This window comes from Anopheles merus, chromosome X, assembly GCF_017562075.2.
Source record: "Anopheles merus strain MAF chromosome X, AmerM5.1, whole genome shotgun sequence".
Taxonomy (NCBI): Eukaryota; Metazoa; Arthropoda; class Insecta; order Diptera; family Culicidae; genus Anopheles; species Anopheles merus.
The window spans coordinates 15266919-15290665 of NC_054081.1; the positions used below are offsets into that span (position 1 = coordinate 15266919).

At 44.4% G+C, this 23747-nt stretch overlaps 2 protein-coding genes across 10 annotated transcripts in view; one reads left to right on the forward strand and one right to left on the reverse strand.

Annotated features, from left to right (window-relative positions):
- LOC121598920 (serine-rich adhesin for platelets-like) overlaps window positions 1–6099 on the forward strand; it is an 83620-nt gene extending 77521 nt beyond the window's left edge. For 8 of the 9 annotated variants that reach the window (XM_041926414.1, XM_041926759.1, XM_041926672.1 and 5 more), the window contains exons 12-14: window positions 1967–2157; window positions 2233–2295; window positions 3839–6099. In XM_041926414.1, the coding sequence (XP_041782348.1) occupies window positions 1967–2157; window positions 2233–2295; window positions 3839–3963 (379 nt within the window). In that variant the 3' untranslated portion in view covers window positions 3964–6099. Of the gene's footprint in view, window positions 1–1966; window positions 2158–2232; window positions 2833–3838 lie in introns of those variants that run through there. The other variant, XM_041926330.1, reaches the window with a different exon arrangement.
- Window positions 6100–6111: 12 nt separating this feature from the next.
- Window positions 6112–20504, reverse strand: LOC121599354 (prolyl endopeptidase FAP). The gene is made up of 14 exons (XM_041927130.1): window positions 20345–20504; window positions 18449–18563; window positions 15620–15718; window positions 15403–15506; window positions 15217–15311; window positions 14817–15136; window positions 14441–14585; window positions 14059–14347; window positions 11098–12032; window positions 10847–11038; window positions 10729–10781; window positions 10524–10631; window positions 10248–10453; window positions 6112–7477 (listed from the first exon to the last, which is right to left on the reverse strand). The coding sequence occupies exons 1-14, from the start codon at window positions 20405–20407 to the stop codon at window positions 7343–7345; spliced, it is 2859 nt and encodes a 952-aa protein (XP_041783064.1). The 5' UTR covers window positions 20408–20504; the 3' UTR covers window positions 6112–7342.
- Window positions 20505–23747: the final 3243 nt, after the last annotated feature.

The window sequence follows — 23747 nt, forward strand, 5'->3', positions numbered from 1 at the left end:
AAGTGAGTGAAAAGTACATAGAAACTAAAGAGATAAAAAATGTAGTATGCAGACTGTTGCTATAGGAAATTGCGAACACAATTGCAGATTGGAGCACACTAGTGTTGGGTAAATCTTATTCAGATTCATGAATTTGAATGAATCCTTGAAATGATTAATCGAATCTGATGCTCGGTTGGTAAGATTCTCTATCTCGAAAGATTCACGAACCTCGAAAGATTCACAAATCTGAAGTGATTGATAAATCTTCAAAGATTCTTATTATTCTTCTTCTTATCGTAACAAGCTACGCGATCATTCATGTCAGCCTATACAGGCTTTTGAAACTTCTTGGCAAATACCCCGTAGCCGGATAGTTTGTTTTGCTACGGGGTGACGGTCTATGCGAAGCTTGAATCAACAACGGGCATATTGTTAAGTCGTGCGAGTTCACCACTGTACCATGGGATCGCGCTAATTCAATATTTTGAATACCATACATGTCTAAAGCTTCATGAATCCCTGGCGATTTTTGAATCTTAATGGGTTCATGACTCTTTTGTGATTTAATAATACTAGAACAGTCATTAATCTTTAAAGACTCAATCACACATCGCTGAAGATTCATATGAATGATTCAACACTAGAGTATACATCATTCAATAACCATGGCAACACCATACACAAGTAAGAGGGACACAGATTTCAGAAATTAGAAAGGCATAATTTTCCTGAAATTAAAGGACTGAAATTTTCAAATAAGAAGGTTTTTTTTTCAAATTGGAGTGGTCTCAGGTTAGAGCAGTGGGTTTCAACCTTTTTGCAGCTTTTCCTTCCAAGTAGGGTTTTACATATATGAGCCGGGGAAGAGCGTGACATTCCATGGTATTTAGCGAAATTTTGATTTAAAAAAATCCCCCCCCCCCCCAAATAATTCAAAATTCCCCCTTTGGGGGCAATTCCCCATCGGTTGAAAACCGCTGGATTAGAGAGAGTTCAATGTATGTTGAAATATATTACAGTGGAGCCCCCCATAACGAGTTTTTCGCATAACAAGCAAATCTAAATGCTCTACTAATTCCCTTCTTTACGAGTAAAATCTCGCATAACGAGCAATTTTCTTTTTGTTCCCTATAAGAAATCGTGAACATTTCGAGAATTTGAAGATGTGGATTTTAGTGTGTAGTGTACCTGCCTAAGAAGCGTGTATTTCACAAGTGTGAGGTGTATTGATAAGTGTGTTGTTGCATGCATTCTTGATCTACTTGCTCGAAGGCGAGAATTTTGATACTAAGAATTAAACAATGCATTACTGTTGACACTTGGAGGTGTTCCGTATGGTTCAGATGCATATAATCCCTTATACCTGCACTTTTCTTGATCTGGAACAATTTTTTTCACTTTTCATACAAATTGTATAACGACTTTTTTGCATAACGAGTGAGTCAACGGAACGGATTAAACTCGTTATGAGGAGTTCCATTGTATTTACTTGTTAAAATAGATTACGACTGCAATGTCGCTTGTACATCTCGGTTGGTTTTCCTTCTAAATATTTCAAAATATTTTTTCTGGGTTCCAGAAAACGTGCCATGATGCTCAGGGAAAATTAAATTTAGTTGAATTTATTGAGTTCTATGAAATCGGTTTTGCTATTTTTAAGGCAGTAGATTCATGATGTGCCTCATGAATATGTTTAAACCTGAGTAATTGTTTCAAAATTACGTTTCGTGCACATGGCTGCGATCTAAACAAATGTTTACTTTTACAAATCTTTTTGAACTATAATTTTATTAAAAATTTGAAATTTGAGTGTTTTGTTGAAATCGATTCTTTTTGGGTAAATATGAGTGGTTTCCTGTTTGAAGAATTATTTGGTAGTATTTTTTTGGCAGTTGCCATATTCGTGTGATATTCTATGCGGCATTCAAATGCATATCTGTTATCGGTGTATCCCTAAATCGACTATTTACCCGTTTAACTTTAGGCAAACACGGTCCAAGTACTTCCGCTATGGCAAGCTGGACTGGGACGAGAAGTCTTCCACCGGACGGTACGTGCGGGACAACTGCAAGCCGCTCCATCGATGCGTCATCACCGACAAGCCGGACCACCTGCAGCTGTTCGATCTGATTCGCAAGATGCTGGAATACGAACCCTCCAAGCGCATCACACTGGGTAAGAGATCGGGTCGTGCACTGCTGCAAACCACCGTTCCGTGTTGTCTAACCGTGTGTCTTACCATCCTTACAGACAAGGCTCTGCGGCATCCGTTCTTCGCGAAGCTTCCCGCACACCAGCGCCTGCACGAGAAATGTAATGAAAGCCCCGTCGGTGCCCACTCGTCCACCGCCAACGCTGAACGCGAGCGTTCGCACAGTCTGTCGCGATGAAGGCGTCATCTGTAGTAACACCACCAAACACCACCAAACACCATACACACCAGCCAACATCCTCACAGCCCACTCGAAACAATGAGCATCATCCTGTATCTGTTACTAGGGGCAAACGCCCGCCCATCATACATAAAACGTCATCGACAAGGCCGATCGGGCAAAACGGGGGCCATCCGTTTCCATCCTGACATTGCAAAAGCGCCCATTTTTGTACCGCCTAGAAAACAAATTACTACTAACCTTTTAAGAAAACAACAACGGAAGCCCCAGTAAAGGCTTCAGAGGTGTTTGTGAGAGTGTGTGTGCGTGTGTGTGTGAACGCCAAATATCGGAACAGTAGGGCCGGAGGGTAGATTGAGGGTGTAATTTTTCTGTCTTGTTTCTGTCGCCAATATGAACTTTAGCAGTAGACATACTCGTCAATTTTTAATTAAAACAAAACAAAAATAGCAAACGACCCACGAACGGTGCCGTCATTTTACTGTTCTCAATAAGTGCGGTGCACACGCGCGAACGTGTTGTGCTAGGTTGTGGTAGACAGATAACTGATCGAAGTTATTACGCAGCGCTACTTATTCCGCATACGATTGCCGAATAGTATCGAAATTTATGATATTTGGGCGCAATCGGAAGTGAAGCGAGCTTGGCGCAATTCGAGCAACACAAACTCGAAACGGTTCGCAGGTTGCCGAGCGAGCGGCAGAGCGCGTTAATTGCAAAATAAAACAACGGCCCCAAATGCAGATATTAATAGCGAATTTAATTGTGAACTGAACGTAAAATGAATAGGGGAAACTTTGCACATCGGCGCGTAGATGCTCAACATTACTCCTCTACCTAGCCTGACATGTCGCGCCCAGAACCAGAACAAAGGCATCTTTCACACATAAAGAGAGCGTGTGAGACATTGCGTAATTTAAATTAAAAAAAATGCGTGATCGGTTAGGAGTTTTTTTTAATTCCTGATTATTATTATTATTATTATTTTTTTGGAAATCGAAAACACTCCCCCCGTTCTACAGACACACACACACAAACAGAGCTACACAAGAGAGTGGGAGGTAGAAGAAAAAAAATGCGATCTCGACCGGCACTAGCAATCGTTAGTTTAAGTTTCTTTCTATGTTTTACCTAACCCGTGTTCGACTCATTACACATAGCGCACAGTGTGTTCACACGTCCATCATCTAAAGTAGCGCTTTCACACTCACTTTCGACTACGTTTGATCACATGCAGTATGTGTGTATCGGTATCGTTTTCCGCCTCACACGGGTTGATTTTTTTTGTTTTCTTTCATTAACGTTTCATTAAGCGATAAACTCGTTGATTTGCAAGCGATTATTTAATACCATTCTGATGCGAGAATTTGTTTATTTACCTTAGCCACACACTTACTGAAAAGGTTCTGTTTTTTTACCGTCTTTCTTTTTGTACTAAAAACTAAACCTCCACACCCGAGCAGTCATTGTGAAGGCAACGGATCCGCGGCACCCGGAACCGGGAAGCAAACCGCGACCGCCAATGCCACTCTCGCTGCTGCCCATAATGGCACGCTGGCAGAAGGGCAGCATTGGCTCAAAGGCCTAGAACGCAGTGGGGAGAGAGGGGAAGGGGAGGGTATAGATAGCTGAAACGTCCCCACGACCCACAACACAAAACTATCGCGAGTACCGGAAGCGAAAACAGCAACAACGTCCCTTATGAAACACAACACACGCACGCACACGCACGCACATGATATTATGGTACACACGCTGTATGGATGGATGGTGCAGATCAAGCGGGAAAGCGATTTCGTCGGTCAGAACACTGGAAGGCGGATGACACACAGGGAATGGAAAACAACTGCATAAAAAAAAAGCGCGCGGTAATGTCGTGTGGCAAGCCGATAGTAGTGTGGTGCCTGCCAAATTCCAACGCCCGTAACACATCGCGTTCCTCAGCACGGACCGGCGAGGGATGTATACACCCTACATGTTCCTATTGTTTAAGAGGATGATTTTTGTTTTGCTTGCTTGTAGAAAAAAGGATGTTAGAAAAGGTTTGTGCAAAGTTCGCCTATCATTTGTCTTCCCTAGACGTGTGTGTGTGTACGAGCGCGCACACACACACATACCCATGACTTCCGAGCACGGTCGTTATCCTTTATCCTTTGGGGCATTAGTTATAATTAGCACACGTGCATCGAGCTTTGAAAAAAGAAAAAATAATAATGGAATGAACTAGGAGCAAGGGAGACAAAACACACAAAAGCGCCATAAGGAGAGACATGCCCGTAGGAAACGCTCAATAGAGGAAAACAGGTGGAAAACAAGAGGGTTAGTAAACTATTGTGGGATGTCACTCGCTACCGTTACGATGAGGAAAGCGGTCGGACAAGCCGAGGTGTGCCATGAATTCCATAGTTGTCCCCCATCCGCAGCATAAATCGATGAAAGGAAAAGCATCGACAGATCGTGGCGTGTTAAATATTTTACATAGCGTTTTGCTTTAGGGGTTTGCTTTTCCGTTTGAAATTTTCCATGCTTTGCCTAGTATTTTCCTTTTTTTTTGTCCAACTATTTGTTTCTCACTTTTCCCTTCCCCTGAACTGATTGGAGATCGGTTAACCCTAACGGCAACGGGGCAAACTGTAGATAAAGCAGTCCGTTTTTTTTTGCTTTTTTTCTGTCGCCAAAAGTGTTAACGATTAGCAATCAAAGCGAAGAAAAGCAAACGAAACGCAAGTTGAACGACTAGATGGCGCTAATGTACGGGCGGCAAGTGTGTGATCATCAACAATGTAACCATGTATAGCAACATATTTGTAGGAAAAAGGAGGGTTTCAGATTTCTGTGTTTTTTTTTTCTTCTTTTTGTTCCCCACAACAAAAGGAAACAAAAAAGCAAATAAAAAAGCTCCTATTGTCTTCGCGCGGCACTGGCGGGAGGCACAGGGCGATACGCCCGATACATCGGCTGCAGGAAAAGGGGTTTTCTTTCCCCACATTGCTCTGTGAATGAATTTGTCGACGAGTCTCTTATGTTCTTATTAGCATTAGAAGCGCGGGGTGCGTAAGCTACCCCGCCTGCCCCTCCCCGCGTGGGGGTAACACTCCCAACTCCCAGCTGGTGTGAAAGGTGCAAAATGCGGCGCAAGCATCGTAAGCGCTGCGATGTACAGAGGAGAGTAGGGAGACTAGATAAAGCAAATGTGTTTATATAGGGAAAAAAACAAACAAACAAACGTGTAAAACACCCCTCTCCCTCTTCCCCTTAAACAACCCTCCCCCCCCCCTCAACTCTGCGAACAAGGATCTCTCCTAATCACGCATCACGTCATGTTGTGGCAGCACTGTACAAGGTGCAACGAAATTCTATTACTGATGCAGAGAAAAGAAGCAACAGAGGAAAGGATGCGAAGAAGAAAAAGTGTTATTTTGCAAAGCGGGAAAGTATAACGGGCGGTTCGGAAGCAAGGGGAGGAAGGGTGAGAGAGGGGGCAGGGCAGTAAATGTGACAAAAACAAACAAGGAACAAGGACATAAAAAAGGAACAGAAAAGAAGAGAGAACATTAAGAAAACGATGCAACAAGTCCAATTTCTAGTGATTGTTTAGGCAAATAAGAGAAAAAGAGAGAGAGAAAGAGGGGTCAACCGCAAAACAAATGGGAAATGTGAGTGATTTTGAACATGTTCGTTTAGTAAAGACTTATTTAATAAAAAAAAATATTAAGAAAAGAAATTTACACACACGCTCTCGTTTGACGCTGAAATCAATAGTCAAACTCACTCGGCCGCGGGTTTTATCCGTACCGTGCTGGTTTTTTTTGTTGTTTTTTTGTATTTCTTTTTTTTATTAGTAGTTGTCGTCCGTGTCTACTATTTTCATTTCGAACAGTTTGTTTTGTTTTTTTTTGCTTCCAATCCAGTGTTCCAGTGACCAAACACCCTGGAGGACTTTCGGCAATTTTAATTTCGTACGTAAAGGAGGAAAGAAAAAATCGAAATTTTTGACATGATGTGTGTGTGTGTGTGTGTGTGTGTGTGTGTGTGTGTGTGTGTGTGTGTGTGTGTGTGTGTGTGTGTGTGTGTGTGTGTGTGTGTGTGTGTGTGTGAATCGGTGCTTTTTGTAGGATTTCACTGTTTTCTCTTCGCTGGTGTATGTTTAGCCTGGAACAGTTTAAAATAGCTATCGCACACTGAACACAACACTCATACACACATACATCCTCGCAATTCTAGGCACACACACACACTCACACATACACACGCATGCTGGATTGCAGACAAGTAGAAGGATCAAATGTGAAATGTTCAAACACCGGGGGAAGTGTGTGTGTGTGTGTGTGTGTGTGTGTGTGTGTGTGTGTGTGTGTGTGTGTGTGTGTGTGTGTGTGTGTGTTGGCGTTCTTTTTTCAAACGCTAGACAAGACTAGTATCTATCTGTTTTGCAAATTGCCAGCGCAATTCACTACTTTTAGGTTGTTGTCTTCGATTCTTCTTCTTCTTCTTCTTCTTTTTCTGTCAAAAATTGGCTTTCCTCCCCTCTCTTTACAGCGGCATGCGTGTATCTGCGTGCGCGGAGGTGCACATGTTTCGTTTTATTGTTTCCTTTTTAAATTTGCATCCATTTAATTTGTTCGTACACCCACACATTGTTTTTTTTTTGCTTTAAATATGTATGTCATTTACTTCACTCTACTCCACGTTCGTCCCTGCTCAGCTGCAAAATGTTTTTCCTTGTTTCTCATTTATTAGATTCTTATATATTTTTCTCTTCTTGTTTTGCTCTTTGTTTTTTTATCTTTAAATTATCATTACTCTATCATTAATCAAACGTGTCGTGATGTTTCTCTGCCTTTGTGTGAAGGTGTCTGTGTGTGTTTGTGTGTGTCTGTGAGAATGGTTGTATGTGTATGTATGTGTGTGTGTGTGTTTGTGTATTATTTTCTTTCGGTTCGCTTTGCCTCCTACCACTGGAAGAACTACGTTTTAGACAGGAAGAATGCCGACGTCCAGTCCTGGTTATCGTTACCGAAGTTCTCCTCGATGTACGTCTCGATCGTGTGGTACAGATGCTCGGACACGCTCCGATACTCGTGATCCTCGTCGACGTACATCTGGCAAAGGCAAGGTAAGAGAATAAAATTAAAATTGAAATAAAATCGAACACACCATGAGATGTAGTGCAGTTGGGCGGCCACACAACTCGTCCCGAGGTACAGTGGTGGCCACCAAAAGCCGTGGACACCTCATATTTTCTCCTATCTTCTGACTTTGAGGCTTACTGGACAGTTCTTTAGGCGACTTATCAGAAACGTTTCTTCGCAAGTCTTTGAAGACACTTTTCGGATGATCTCATACAAAAAAAATCAGACCAAATATCTTGAAAAACCTCGGGAAAACGTGCATAAATGTAAGAAAAGGTATGAAATGTAGTTTGGTTGTAAAATGGATTGAAATCAATTATTAGAGGTTTATAGAATAAGTATGTTGGGTGGCTATTTGCATATTTCATAATCATAGAATCATAACCAGGCGGCCTAGCGTTCTGCGGTCCGAAACTGTCAAACACCGTTAGTGCAGGGTTCCAACAGAAGTAGCAGAGTAAATTTGAAAAGAGTGCTATTGTTAATCATAAGTTTAAAGACAATAATTCTTTTCGATGCATCAGAAATTAAGCAATATTGAAAAGTTACTGCCTTTCAAGCCATTAAATACCTAATTGCCTCCATACCATTGATCATTGTTTAGATATATTAAGTTACTGCCTCGAATTGATTGCAGCTATCAGTTTTGTATGTTACTTACGAATTTCATCGCATCAAAACTTTTTTTTTTCATATTTTTCATATTTTTCTGTTTAAAACTCCTACAAAAAATGATGGTTTTGAAGACTTGTTGTTGTATTAAAATATATCCTTTTCATTCATTTTTTCTGATTTTTACTTGTTTATTATTGATTGGTTATTAATATTTATTAATAAATACATTGAGAAATTATGTAGAAAAACTTGAAACACATCTTCACCACTTCTTCATTCCTGGTAGTTTTAACAGATTAAAAAACTTTAAAAATATTAATAACAATGGGTCTTATCGCCAACGAAATTCGATAACCGAGTAGCCTATTCGATCGATTAGCAAAATTCCAAGTGGATCCAATTGCATTTTCTCAATCGGAATCTGTTCGGTCTTGTAATATAAACTGCTATCCGATCGGTTTTGCAGAAGAGTGGAATGGAGTTTGCCGCCATAGCAACAGGGTTTAAAAGGCGAGCAGTTCAAAACATCATAAAAAAATTAAAAAAATATATTTCAGTCGATATCCTAAATTGATGTCGATCGGTATCATCTGCTGCACCCAAACTGATATAGCAGTGGAAACCCTATTACAGGATTTATTAGTTGGCTATCAATTTATTAGTTGGCTATCGTAATTTTTGATGGTTTTGCATTTAGTCCCATCATTAGAATTCAACCAAAAATTCTGCGAAATGTCAAAAAATCGTTAGAACACATAAAAAATATGGAAAGCAATCACAAATTTTCGGGAAACACCCAAAAAACTTGTGAAACCCTGTAATATGAAAACCCATTTTGAACAGCAGACAAAAATTAATTTTTTATAGCTATTTCAGTTATTTGAGATGTTTTATCACTCGATTAAGCTAAAACATCAATAATGGTTTATGGTTTTTTTTTTCGTTTGTGCCGGTTGACGCATCTGGTCGTTTGATTCTGCGCGTCATTAGATGCGTTCAAACAGAAGAAATTAAAAAAAAATATCCGTTTTTTATAAAGAAAGAAAGAACTGAATAACTGGTTTATAACAGATATTTAAGTGTTAAAAGCCAAGCTAAGAAAGGAGAAACCAACAAAAGGGAACCTATTTTGCATATCCTTCTTGTTTGTCCACCATTATGTTGAGCACGTTTTGTTGGCATAACGTAAAGTCTTCTTGGACCGTCCACAATGACGGAGGGGGCGTGGTATGTTTAAATTGAGGCGGAAAGATGACGTGAACGCGTCCGCCAAGACCAGGATAACGGATGGGCGATGGCGGGAGACCGTGAACGGATTTGGAAGCTTCTTATTACACCGAACAATTCTGCCTTCTGCTTCTTCTATTTTGGCGAGAAAGGGTGTATCCTCCTATGTTTGTTCAAACCTATGTTAGAAAACTGCCATATTCAGAGGCTTACTTTCGCCTTTTAAGTCGTCTACTCTCCAGTGTCATATGCCATGAATAAGCCAAGTTTACTATTGTATTCCTTCAACAAAGTTTTAAATGTAATCAAAACGTGTGATTAACAGATGGACAAAATCACTGGTGACTCAAATCGGGAAAAGTTATCCACCAGTAGAGACAATTATTCACCTGTGGAAAACATATTCCACCGGTGAAATCGAGCATATTATCCGATTGAATAAAAGTTATCGACATTCGTTGGCGATCAGGTCCAATAATACATTCTTCAAAGATTACTTTGGCTAATTCGGACCCTAGAACTTTTGGTCTAGGTTATGAAATACAGATTTGATTAATCTTTAATGTAATACGGATATCAATAGTAACTCATATCAAGCGCTTTTAGAACCATGCTGACCAATATTGGCACGAGACGTGGTCATTTTGCTAAGAAATGAAGACTGTCAGACTTTCTATGGACCACATACATTTGATATTTATATTTATGCGCGTTTTCCTGGGGTTTTCACTTATATTTGGTCTGATTTTTTGCATGAACATAGCCGAAAAGTGTCCTCAAAGACTAGTGAAGAAATGTTTCTGAGACGTCGCCTAAAGAACTGTCAGCAGTAAGCATCAAAGTCAGAAGATGGAAGAAAATATAAGCTATCCACGATTTTCGCCCTGGTGCCGCTTACCTGGTGCCGGAAGATGATGCCCCGGTTGACGAGGGAGCGGGTGAGCAGGGCGGCATGCTGCTCGTGTACCACGCAGTCGGCCGTGCTGTGGATCAGCAGGAAGTTCTTCGAGGCCAGGTTGGCAACCTTCGTCGACAGGTCCGACTCGATCAGCGACCGCTCGGTGTCGTCCTGCTGCAGCACGTACCGCTCGGTGAAGAAGGAATCTGTGACGAAGGTACAAACAATGTAGGGTTAAACAGGAGAAGGCTGAACAGGTGCAGCCGGGTGACTTACTAAAGTAGCGGAAGGAAACGATCGGCGAGATGGCGGCAACACACTTCAGCACCTGGTTCGCGTCCGTAGCAAGCATCTGCATTGCGATGTAGCCACCGTAACCCTTGCCTGCAGACGAGGTGTTTGTTTTGGGGAAGAGGACGTTAAACTTGCACAACGAAGACGCTTCTAGGCACTAAAGATATAAAAGCTAGCTAATACGTACCATAGACACAGATGCGATTGGGATCTACCAGCTTCAGATTATCCCGCAAATACCTGCACAAAAAGTGTTAACCTCGTTATGAACTGTTGCTATGGGGCTGAAACGCGCCTTCACTTACATCAGTACGGCCAGCTGATCTTCGACCTCGATGCCGACGCGTCCACGGATCTGCGTCTTGAGCGACTCGCCCTGAAAGCCGGACCCCCTCGCATCGATCTGCGCGATAATGTACGACTGGTGGCTGCTGAGGTACCAGTTCCAGTCGACGCTGTACTCCTCCGACACGAGCTGCCGTTCCGGGCCGGCCTCGCTAAACAAGGATGGCATTGAATATGAGCTAACGTCGACCCACCCATAGTCCCGACTTACATGTGCAGTATCAGTGGCAGCTGCAGGTCGTCGTCCTCCTTGACGCCGGGCGGCAGGAACAGCTTCACCTGCGCGTTAAAGTCGTACTTGATCTGCACGCTAAACGTCATGATCTGCGGCTTGGCCAGCTGGACCAGCTGCTCCCGCAGCTCGTTGCCGTCGTTCAGGACGCGCACCTTGCGCTCCGTGCCGGCCTCCACCAGGTAGGTGGACGGGGATTCCGGCCCGAGACACTCCTGCACGAAGTACGTGTAGTCGTCGTTGAACGAGACGCGATTGAACAGACAGTTGTTCGGGCGCTTCGGATCGCTACCGTCCGCGCCGTCGCTACCGTCGGTGGGGCCCCGGCCGCACGTCACACAGTACGGCACGGCGGAGCCGAACGGGCGCAGCAGCAGCACGTCGCTCGCGTTGTGCCCGGGCCGGCCAGTTTCCGGCTGGTGCGGCTCGCTCGAGCCAGCCGAAGATCCAGTGCCGCCACCGCCGCCCGCCATCGAGGCGAGCTGCTCGAGCCCGAGCGGTATCTTGTAGAGGTGGCGCTGGCCCGGCTTGTGGTACGGAGCCGCCATGAAGTAGACGAGCCCGCGCCGCTCGTCGTACCCGACGATTTCCGTCACCTCGAACTGGCCCATCGTCAGGGTGATGGTGCGCTTGGTGCCGAGCAGGACCAGCACCAGGTGGCGATAGTAGCCGTGCGAACCGTCCCGCACGTTCAGCCGCTTCAGCATGTACAGATGGCGCGGCATTGCCGGTGGGGGCGGCGTTGGTGGTGGTGGTGGTGCGGCCGTGGTCGTTGTCGTGGTCGGGGCTGAACCGGCCGGCGGCTGCTGGGGTGCATCGGCGGCATAGTTTTCCAGCGCCGTCGGACGCCGGATGAACAGTGGCGTCTCGCCGATCAGCACCCACGAGTTGGCCACTGCCTTCTCTTGGAAGATCTGCAAAGGAGAGAGTAGAATAAATTTTGAAGAGATGTTTTCAAGAGCACTTCATCAGAACTCGATGATATTTAATAATGAATATTAGCCATGATAATGATGAATCAAGAAGAACGCAGATGTCTTGCAAATAACTATTCCTGAATGTTTACTAATTTTCTGCTTATTCCAGCCTTCTTCATCCCTCATGGAACTACACTGTCATCGCAAAACGCCGCTTTGAGACTCACAAGGCTGGTTCAGATTTACTCCAGTAACACATGCTATGTCTACCCAGCTTGCAGAATAACCATTTGAGCTCAGTTCAAATGATACCAGGTCCAAGTACACTGTAAGTGTCACTTGATAGCGAACCATAAACATTTTCCGCTTATTCAATATCAGATTTAGTGGGGTCTTGCAGGAGCGAGGTCCCTTTCGATACTGCTTAGAAATGAGAAGGTCATTCTCGGTAAACTAATTGCAATTGTTGTAGATAATAAGATATGGGTTTTAATACCCATACGTACTACTTGTCCCTCAAATTTTATAATTTATCTCTTTTCATATATAGTTTTCGTAATATAGTATAGATAAGTCCTTATCTTTTTGTTCTAGTGTTATTTGTCTTTTGTACGTCAAACACGTTAATCAAGTTTTCTAGACCCCTTTATCAGATTCCTTTTTGTTAACCAAATAATTGTTCATGTTTTCTTCTACAACAGTTAGTTTCCCATAGATCCTGTGACTTCGATATGTAGGACTTTTAAATTTAAATTTAGTGAATCATTTGTTTGAGTTTGGCATAATTTTGCAGTCGTTTGAAAACTTCCTATGATTTGGACCCTAACCGCAAGATTTGATCCTTTTGATCAAAATAATTGTTTACCATTTTAGTAATGTACACTAGTTATTTTCCATTTTAATTTCAAAATGCTGAATCTTTCCAAGGAATCCATATTGTAAAAAACACGGTCTGTAAGGGTACGACTACGGTTAGTTTTTGATACAAATTTACTTACTCCATCAGCATCTTTTGCTGGATGGATTTAGTGTTACTCAGCTGGTTAATATTAAAAGCCCTTATTGTTAGTATTGTTATGATTTAGTTGAGTCAGATGTTACTGATGCGTGCACACATATTGTAGCTCCACCTGTGCGACATGAGTGTAAGTTTGAAGTGGAACTTTGAAGCCTAGCAAGGTTCATTGATCAAAGGATTCTTTCGCTATTGTGTGAATCTCTGTTAATCATTATAAGCTCGGTTTTACATCTTCTACAACTTGTTTTAAGAGTACTATTATTAATAAAAATGCCATTAAATACCTGATTCAAACACAATGTTTAATGGCATTATATGAGCATGTTCATGTGTAATTCACCGTGAGCGGTTTCGGACACTTCTGCGGCAGGCCAAGACCGCAAAGCGGTTGTAGCGCCGGATAAGTAAGTAAGTAAGTAAATAATGGAATTCTAGTTCTGATTGACTGCTGTAATTAAAAAAGGTCCAGTCAAGAAATCATGATCTTCGGGGAGTTATCGATCTACAATAATTTACTTAAGATTGGATAGGGTATTGTGACTCCAAAAGCTCATAGTTGATAACTTCTGGACAGAAGTTCCCTGATGGTTAAGCCAGCAACCTTGAACTGGAAATTCGCATACTAATCTTTCGCATTGATCTCCCGGTCTCGGTATTTTAACCTTTGCTATATGTAGATTTAAATCGTTGTCCCAGTATTTCTACCGGAATCGCATGATTCTGTAGCATTGAGATCCTTTTCGTCGAAGTTTCAATCAGTTTGTCACTATCCATAACACAAACAACCCAATGGAGGAGTTTCATTCAAGTTCATGTGACATCCGGCCATAAAAGAAACCCTAGTAGATCCTACCATTTTGCAAAGTTTCTTCTTTTGGATATTCAGAAAAAAAAATTAAGAAAGCCTTACACAACATCGAAAAGAAACTTCCTTACACTCTTCGCTGGACAGTTATTGATCGTTTAAATAAGCACCGAACCGATTGCGAACGGTCCTCTCCTTACCTCCACACAGCTAAACGTCGGTGCCCGGCAGAGCAGCACGTGCGCCACGCTCTGGTTGCGGCTCGCGTACGTTACCGAGAGCTCCGTCGGCGAGAGCCAGCTGAGCCCGCCGACGTAGCTGTCGGTCGACCGGATGTACGCCGGCACGTGGACCGGTTTCGGAAAGATGTACTTCAGCACGCCCAGATGCACCACGTACACCGTCACGTTCGGGTTGGCCGCATGTACCTTCGGGTAGCGCAGACTGTGTATCTTGGGATACTGCTGCCCATCACCGTACCACAGATACCTTTGGGATTGGGCCGAAGAAGGGGTTGAGTAGTCGGTTAGAAGCTGCCACCTCGTTAGAGGAAGATTGATGCTTCGCCGGGCGCATACTTACTGGTACTCCTGAACGCCGGACAGGTTGAAGGAAAGAAAGGACAGATACTGGCCGTCGGGCGAGAAAAGCAATGACGGTCCCTTCAGCTCGAGCACGTTCGAGTACAGCCAGTCGGGCACACCGTTCAGCACGGGCCCATCCCGTCCTGCGCGACACCATGCGGGGGCACCATGGCAAAGGAAGATACGAAAAACGGGAAATGATTTACTTGCAAAAGCCGGCAGGACGTGACGTGCTATTGACAGCAGATTAATTTTACTTTTCACGTCGAGAGAGAATGTTTATGGCAGTAGCGAACTACTGCCGTATCTCCCATCGGGCAGAGATAAATCACGTCCCTTCCGGCACACTTCAGACGCACACCATCGATACCTACCGCTGGTGGTGATCCGGCAGATAAGATCGTACTGCACGCGTGGCTTGTAGTAGATGTCACCCTGATGCACGTACGCGATGCCCTGGGAAGAGGCCGTGCCCAAGCTCGGCGACGAGCCCGCACCAGACGATCCAGCCGACCCAGCAGAGGACGAGTGGGAGGATTGGCCGGACATCGCCTTTTCGCCACCAACGCCCATACCCGAGCCGTTCGAGGCCACCGGCGCCCACAGGACATGCTGGAGCTGCGGTGCCGTCGTGTCCGATTCCTTCGCCGACAGGGAGAACACGTTCGACGCGGCTAGGTCGTAGATGTAGTAGCTGCAGTAGAAGGGAGGAGAGTGTTATATAGTGTGCACCCTACACAGCATGATGCTTGCTGAGGCCTTGGACTATCTTACCTGCGATTGTAGCGCTGCGTGTTTCCGTTCGAGGCGTACAGTAGTACAAAGTTCCGATCCGGTGACACGTCGTAGCTGTCAACGTTGAGCTGCCGCTGCCGGTTTGGATGGGAGTGTTTACATTAGTAGTGGTAGTAATATTTGTTGTTGTTGTTGTTGTGCTAGAAATGCTGCAAAGATACTCACGAAGGTGGCATTGTTCATGAGCACCTCGAACCGGAAGCCGCCATCGCGGGTGATTTGCAGTGCCGTCAGGCCACCTTCCGCGTTGATGAACACATACTCGTACCCTGTTGCCGTGTAGAGGGAGCCACCGCAAAAACAGGAAAACATGGACATGGAGACGTGTGAGCGCAAAGAGGAACAGAAACAGGCACACAAATACACACAAACAGCCACTTACGATTGATCCAGGAACCGTTCTGCGTGTTCCACTCGTACCGGCCCGATTTGATATCGTACAGCGATATTCGACGCCCGTGCAGCTTCGAGCTTTCGATCTCTACGGAAGACGAAGGTTTCGAAGGGGGTGGGAGGAGTTCGTTTTTGTTGGGTTAGAAGAGCATAGCAGCGAAACAATGGTCCGGGACGAAGAGGTAAAGCAAAGAAACCCCGTACAAAACATACACACACACATCGAACATAGTACACTAAATCAAGGCATGATAGTGAGAGACAGATAGAGGGATAGAGTGGTACGTATGATGTGTGTTGAAAAACTAAAACAGGAGATGCATAACTGAGACGGATGAAGCGCATATACAGAAACATTGACACACACACATACTTGAAAGGTACCATTAGTGATGTTTTTTGTTTGTTTAATCTTATTCTTGGCTATCTTCTAAACTATCTTCTTTGTTGCTTTAAAGAACCTACGCTAGGTCGTGTCGGCTTTTGGTTGCACTCATTCGAATTGACATTACTGAAGGGCACTTGTGCGCTACTACGGACTAGTGATGGGTAGAAGTGGCAAATATCCGGAGTCGACTTCGATCCGACACCGATAATTTTGAAACCGACTCCGAAAGGTAGGTTCGCCATTCCTCGTCTTGAAGCCATTCGAAGTCATCCGGAGTCGTCCGAAGTCTTCCGGAGTGCCCCGGAGCGTCCCAGAGTCGGAGTCATCCGGAGCTGCCCGGAATCGGAGTCGTCTGGAGTCGAAGTCCTCCAGAGTCGACGTGGTCCTAAGTCGGCGGTAGTTGGCCTTCCAAACAATGGCCTGTATACGCAATGCACGCGCATAGTGAAAGACAAAAAACACAACGAAATTAAATCAGGCGATCACAAGCACATTATACCGGACGGCTCCAGTTGACTTCGACCGGCTCCAATTCTGGCCGACTCCCATGTACTCTGGACGAATTCTGAATGACTACGACTCCAGCCAATTCCGGACGACTCCGGCCAACTGCGGCCAACTTTTGACGACTCTAGACGACTCCGGTTGACCTCGACTCCGGGCGGAACTAGTAGTTCTCATTTTGAATTGGAATCGAAATTGCTCTAACAATAGTAGGAGTCGGATGGGAGTCGTGGGTCTAGAGAGCACATCACTATTATGGGCATACTAAATTGCAATTGGTAACACTAGACACTGATGAAGAAGGCCACCAGGTGGGCAAGCTGGCCATATACGTACAACAACAAAAGAAAAGCAACAAGAAACATGACGAAAAGCAGCTAGCCGCACAAGGAAGTAAACATTGGAAACGGAACGGTTTGAAATTCGATCTATGGCGTAGTTCATTTTTTAAAATGAGAGTGGTTATGGTTTTGTTTTTGTGGTCGCAATGGGGTGGAACATGGAGCGACAGTTTTCATTTCGGTGTATTTCCAGCGATGTCAGTTTCAATGCCTAACGGAGGAATGAGAATGCTTCTGCGTGAAGCGAGCTGATGAAATGAACAAACAATTTTGATTGGCTAATGAGATCGGATGACACACCAAGTTGCCTCGGAATGTTGGTAACTGCAGTGACATTTGGATAGGTAATACATTACAGCTGAACTTCCGCGACGAACTAAGAAACTACTCCTCTGTATCAAAAGAACTCTCACCATGGAAACAATCGATATTTCTTTACTTAGTTCGCAGCGAGCTCTCTTTAATTGAGGTTTCAAATAAATTAAAAAATAATAATAATAATAATAATCAAATGATCTGCTATTCCTACATATTGTAAATAACACACACTGTCTCTCTCTCTCATCATCTAATGCGTCCTTTTTATCATCTACTGGGATTTGAACAAACAGCTTCTCGTGGGAACAAACGTGCTACTCCAGTTAGCAGAAACGACCGATAAATGCTCTCGCACTAAGGTGTGCTTTCGGACCGTTTTGCTACGGCTGCAGCAACGGCATACACTGGCAGATAATTGGCAAGATGACGTCAGCGTGGTACCACAGCCACAGTGGCATTAGTGAAACCGAGTCCCTCCGGCACACCCGGGAACCCATGCGGATGGAACATTTAATTTACCATTCAACGCCCCAAGGTTAGTTATGGGCACTGGAAACGCAACGTTTAGCCGCCAAAAAAAAAACCAAAACCAAAACCAAAATATCCTCTCACATACACACTCATCTGTGTGCCACTGCAGCACAATGCGGTCGATATCGTCCAACTCCAAATAGAACGAGCGAACGTTTGTATTTTTGTTGCACCAAGCGAAAGCACATTGAAAGCAACAGTGAAAGCCATTGTAGAGGACAACCAAGTGCAAAATTGACCGAGCAAAAGAATTCCATTGATGGTGAAGAGGGGGGAACCAAACGAGCGTTTAAAATTCTCATACACACACACATACATTCATTCGTGCAATCGCATGTGGTCATTTTTGCAGTCGAAAAGATGAGACAAGTGGGCGTTGTATGAAGGATCATAGAATGGGAAGAAAAAAAGAGAGCGAGAGAGAAAACAAAAACAGAAAGCTTCGAACAACAAACAAACAAACGAACCAACTTTCTAACAACAAAAAACATGTCAGAGAAGAACATAAAGTGTGTGTGCGAGCGCGCGACAACAAATAGCAAGATATGAGGAACGTTAGAAACGTTAGAAGAGAGTGAAAGGGTTTTTTGTTGTGACTGTTGTTTTGTGAAGGTAGGTTTACTTTTTGCCCATCAATTATATGTGTTCTATAGTTGATAGGAGGATGGGGGGGGGGGTTTTATTGTTGGCATATTTAGAAAACATGTAAACACACGTAAGAAAGAAATCAATGCACCTGGTGATAGAAGTAGAATGGAAAACACAATTAGCCCCAATACGGCAGCGATCACTAAAAGCGCAATAAAAATGCCTCTCCAATTTCTTTTTTCCGAGGAAGAGACAGTTAATTCCTATGCAGAAGAATAAAAGCGAAGAGAAAGAAAGAGAGAGAGAGAGAGAAGAAAAAGAGAGAGAGAGAGAGAGACAGAGAGAGAGAGAAACACCGAGTGGTTCGGTCCAGAGTAGGAATGGTACAAGTTAGTTTACAAATAGAGAAAGAATAGAAAGAGAGAGAGAAAGAGAGAGAGAGAGAGAGAGAGAGAGAGAGAGAGAGAAAGAGAGAAAAGAGCGATCAGTTTTCCTTCGTTACTTTCTAAACAGCGTCTTCTACTACTACTACTTCTTCTTCTTCTTCGTGTGTTGGGAAATATGTTGTCGCATTGCTCCTGTAGTTGTTCTTGTTGCTGTTGTAGTTGTTGATTGGAATGTTGTTGTTTTTGTTGTTATTGGTAATGTTGTTGTGATTTTGGGTTTGCCAGCGCTTGTTTTTTTTTGTTTTGCTTACTATTGTTACTATTTAAGTATGTGTGCACGGATGTATAAGGGTATGTGTGTATGTGGTTGACTGTGTACTAAATTATCACGGTTAATGTGTTACTTGCGCAGCGGGAAATTGAGGTTAGGAGGACATAGGACAGAGCGAGAGAGAGAGAGCGAGAGAGAGAGAGAGAGACAGAGAGAGAAAGAAAGAGAGAGCGAGAAAGTAGAGCAAGACAGTGAGAGGGATATAAAGGAAGGAAAAAAGAAAGAGAGAGAGCGAGGAAGGCAGCTTTTCCTACGAGTAATAGGTTAATGTGCCGAGGTACGATTTTCCCATTTTGGGCACGTTCGTTGTTCCTAATCCCTTTTACGGCACACATTCATCACACACACAGATTGTGTGTGTGTAGTTATGGCATTGTTTGTTTTTTTTTTGTGTTTTACTGCAAAGGATTGAGGTTGAGGGCAACACAATTGGGTTTGCTCTGCATTTTGTTTCCAATTTTCCATCGGTTTGTGTCTGTTTTTTTTTTCTCCTTCTTCTGTTTCTCTCTTCTTGTTAAGGGCAAGAGCAGGGCAACAGTGTGGTGAGCGGTGTAGATGGCGGCGGTGTCTTGTTGTCCTTATCAGTGTTGTTGTTTGGGTTGGTTTTGTGTGCGGGGAAAGGCGAGAAACGAAGAAGCACTTCTAAAAAAACGACCCACTAATAGCAGCACTCATCTAATAGACGCAGACGGGGTAGCTGTTGAGGGCCCCAGGGAAGGAGTCTCCCCAACCCTCCCTTCCCTGGGCGCAGTGTTGGAGAGTTTTTTTTTTTGGGGGGCAGTATCGTTAGACGGGCACTAAAATTAGCACAGGTAAGCAAGGACAGGCAGCTGGGACAGCGAGCTGAGCAGTAAGTTAGTGGTTTGTTAGTAGTATTACTAAGTAGTAGGACTGCCCTTCGTGGTGGTGGGGAGGGGGGAGGGATGGTTTATGGAGTGAGAGGACTGAGAGGGGGACGAAAGTAGGCGTGCAGAAAGCGGCAGCATCCTTACGCAGGAGCGAACAAGGATGGCAAGAAAAACGGGAGTGATTAGAACTCGGGGACAACCCCACTCCGCGTCACCCTGCCGGGCACATCCGGAAGGCGGCTCCGGCAACAGGAGGAAGGAAGAAAAAGATAAAGAGAGAGGAAGAAGGAGAGAGAGAGAAAGAGATAGAGAGAAAGACAGAGGGAGAGAGAGAGAGAGAGAGAGAGAGAGAGAGAGAGAGGCGAGCAGAAGCTCTTTTGCAGATAGTCACAGAGGACAGTTTAAACGGTAGAGGGGAAGGGGGAGCAAGGGCGGGAAGCGGAGTTGGGAGCCGGATTCTTGTTTGTCTTGCACTTCACCTCGAACTGCGAGTCCTTCTTGTTCCGAACGGTCGCATGGCCCGTGCTCTGGACGGTGTTCATCTTCGATGTCCTTGGATGGTGACTCCCGGTCCCGCCCGCGCACGGATGGCTGTCGCTGTCGGCTGAAGGCTTCCTCCCAGAAGGACCTCACGGTTTTCGGGGCGATGCGTTTTTTGGTTTTTGTTTTTTGGGGCTCTGCAGCTCCTGGACGATGTTCCTTTTCTCGGTAGCGCTGGGTGGGTGGTAGATGCTTTTTTTGATTGGATGAGCCTCCTTGCAGCAGGCAGGACTGTGTGTTGATTGATGACACGACGCTGCGGAAGCGCTGTTTTACACACACACACACATACACTCCCAGCCTCTCTTGCAAAGTGTTCACTTGGAGGCCTTCCGCAGCACCACGGTGGCACTCGAACACTGTTCGCGGAGTGATCTTGGTGCAAGCTGCAGGGTTTGAGGGTGGACGCTCAAGCTGTACGCAAGCTGTGGTTCAACTCCCGTTCAACTTCAATCGCCCCGTGCTGCCAGCTGCATCCTTGCTTTTTCCACTTCTTGCTTAAGCACAATTATATGGTCCACCCCTTTGAGATGCTACTCGGCGCGCGGGGCCAGTCCAGAACACACACACACACACACAAAGACACTCTCACACACACAGAGAGAGAAACGCACGTTTTACTAGGAAGCGCAGCACATGTGGAGAGAGCGTGAGCGAGATGAAGGAGCCACCCACCAGGCAGAGGAATCATAAGCGCGCACATCCACACACACACACACACACAAGCAGACACACACGCGTGTACGCCCACTCGTCTCACACACACGCAGACGGATTGGCACACGGCAGGATAATGGCAGCAGCAACAGCAGTAGGCCCCAACACACTAGACACCACTAGAGGCCGCTGCCGACCCGAGCACATACTGCGGTAGAAATCGCTTCTAATTACGCACACACATACACAACAAGATCCAAATGATCCCTGATCCCTAACACACACACACAGACGCAAACACTTCGCTTTCACTCTCCCGTGACTTTTTTTAGATAAATCCTTTAGCTTTGATCGCTTTGAATTCCACTGCACCCGCGAGTGTATCTGCTCTAGAGAGGGCTCTGTTTGGGCCGCTGCCCGCCCTCCGTGCGCACTGCTCGGTCCCGCCACTTCCTCCAGCCGACCTCTACTCCGGTGGATGCAGCAGCAGCAGTGGAGTGAAGACACACTACAAAGCCGCGCACGAACGGCGTGTGCATGAATGAATGAATGGGCTGGCGTGCTGGCTGGCAAGCTTGTACCGAGTCGGCCGGACCGTGGTGCTGCTCGCAGCCAGGATGTTAGTGTAACAGCAGAGTGCTGCAAAGCACTCCGCTCTCGCTCTCTTCTTGGACCGTTGGATCCTCTCTCTCTCTCTTACTCGTTGCTCCCTCTTTTGCTCTCTGTCTCTGTAAATGCCGTGAAGTATGCGAATATTGGGGTCATATGGTCCTACGGAAGAATTGGTATAAAATCCCCAACACATCCTTTTCATTATACGTATATTAATCATACATTCTAAAAACATCAAATGCAAATGGAACCAATTGTTTGGAAAAAATAATAATAATAATAACTTGGAGGAATCTCAATTCATTTTTCTTTATTTGCGTATCTATACGCTTAATGACTAGTGATGGGTAAAGTTGGTAAAAATCCAGAGTCGTTCGGAGTCGTCCGGAGTTATTGGGAGTCGGATTCATCTGGAGTCGTTCGGAGTCATTCGGAGTCGTTACAGTCGTCTGGGTCGCGCGGAATCGGTTGAATTCGAAGTCATTCGGAGACGGCCGGAGTCGGCCTTCGAAACAAAGGCCTGTATACGCAGTGCACGCGCATAGTGAAAGAAAAAAAAAACACATCGAAATGAAAAGCCTGATCACAAGCGCATTGCACCGGACGGCTCCAGTTGACTCCGACCGACTCCGATTTCAGTCGACTCCCATGTACTCTGGACGACTCTGAATGACTCTAGAAATATTAAATCATATTTAAATATTGGAATACTTTTCATTGTTCATTTCTCAATTCACCATTGTATCGATTTGTTAAAGCTTAAAGCTTTTAGAGTTGGGTAAATCTGATTCAGATTCATGAATCTAAATGAATTTTTGGAATGAATCAATAAATCTGAATGAATCTCTAAAGGTTCCTGGATCATAAAAGATTCTTAGATTCATAAATCTCTAAACTTTCATAGAGCTTCAGCTTTTTATTATTCTTCTTCTTGGCGTTACAACCTACGTGGCCATGCCAGCCTATACAGGCTGTCGAGACTTCTTGAAAAGTACCACAAAGCCGGATAGTTTTGCTACGGAGAGACGGTCCATGCGATGCTTGAACCCACGACGGGCAAGTTTTATGTGGAATTTTGGAAATTCAATATTTTGAAAATCATACAGCTGCAGTCACCAATAAATCCCTGGAGGTATATGAATTTTAATGGATTTATCAATCTCATAGATTCAAGAATCTTTGAAGATTCATGAATCTTTCAAAATTCATGAATCCTTGGGGATTCATGAATAATTAGAGATTCGTAATTCATAACTCTTCATAACTCTTTGAAAAATTATGAATCTCTAAAGATTCATGAATCTTTGAAGATTTGAATAGAGATTCATTCATCACTGAAGATTCATGTGAATGCATTCAAACGAAAGATTCATGAAACCCAACACTAAAAGCTTTGAAGTTGATATTAGATCCTGAAGCAATGGAGGCGCCCATTGCCCCGTGCTTCCTTAAGCTCGTTCCAGTGCTGTCCATTGCCCAAGTGTGTGCAAGGACACACATCGAAGGATGCTTTGACATGTTTATCCTTTAAAATGATCTCTCACTCTCTCTCTCACACACACACATACTTTCTCTCTGGTTTTGCCTCAAAAATCGCCTCTCGCAAAGAAGTGCGTTGTCCACAAGGACCTTGGCCAGAGCGCGCGCGTGTGTGCAGTTTTCATCTACGTGCTCTCGTGCTGCTGCTGCTGCTGCTATAGCGCAATCCAATATTATGTCCGAACGAAAAATTAAACAAGAACATGGACAAGGTGGCTCATGCGTACTAGAGCAGTGGGTGTTGCTTTAAAGCTCGCCAACTGTTGTACAACTCTTTTACTAGTGACTTTCCTAGAAGGATGCATTGCAATACGCATTAGGCCATCGTCAATTCCAGACAAAAACACAAGATTGCAAAAGAAACTATCAATCTTGAAGCGAACTCACATACATCCTGAATGCAGGCCGAATTGCCTTCCAATGATTTTTCCGCGTTAAGATGGTTCACATTCAACAAGACGATACTGTGGCAGCAACTCCGCTTGCATTTCCCAGCCTACGATTTTTCCTCCCTCTAGTACAACATTCATAAAA

Coding starts and splice junctions, on each gene's coding strand:
- LOC121599354 (XM_041927130.1), bottom strand. CDS start 20,407: ATGAACACCGTCCAGAGCACGGGCCATGCGACCGTTCGGAACAAGAAG. Junction 10,782..10,846: donor GATCAGCTGGCCGTACTGAT/GTAAGTGAAGGC, acceptor CTTTTTGTGCAG/GTATTTGCGGGATAATCTGA. Junction 10,632..10,728: donor CAATCGCATCTGTGTCTATG/GTACGTATTAGC, acceptor CCTCGTCTGCAG/GCAAGGGTTACGGTGGCTAC.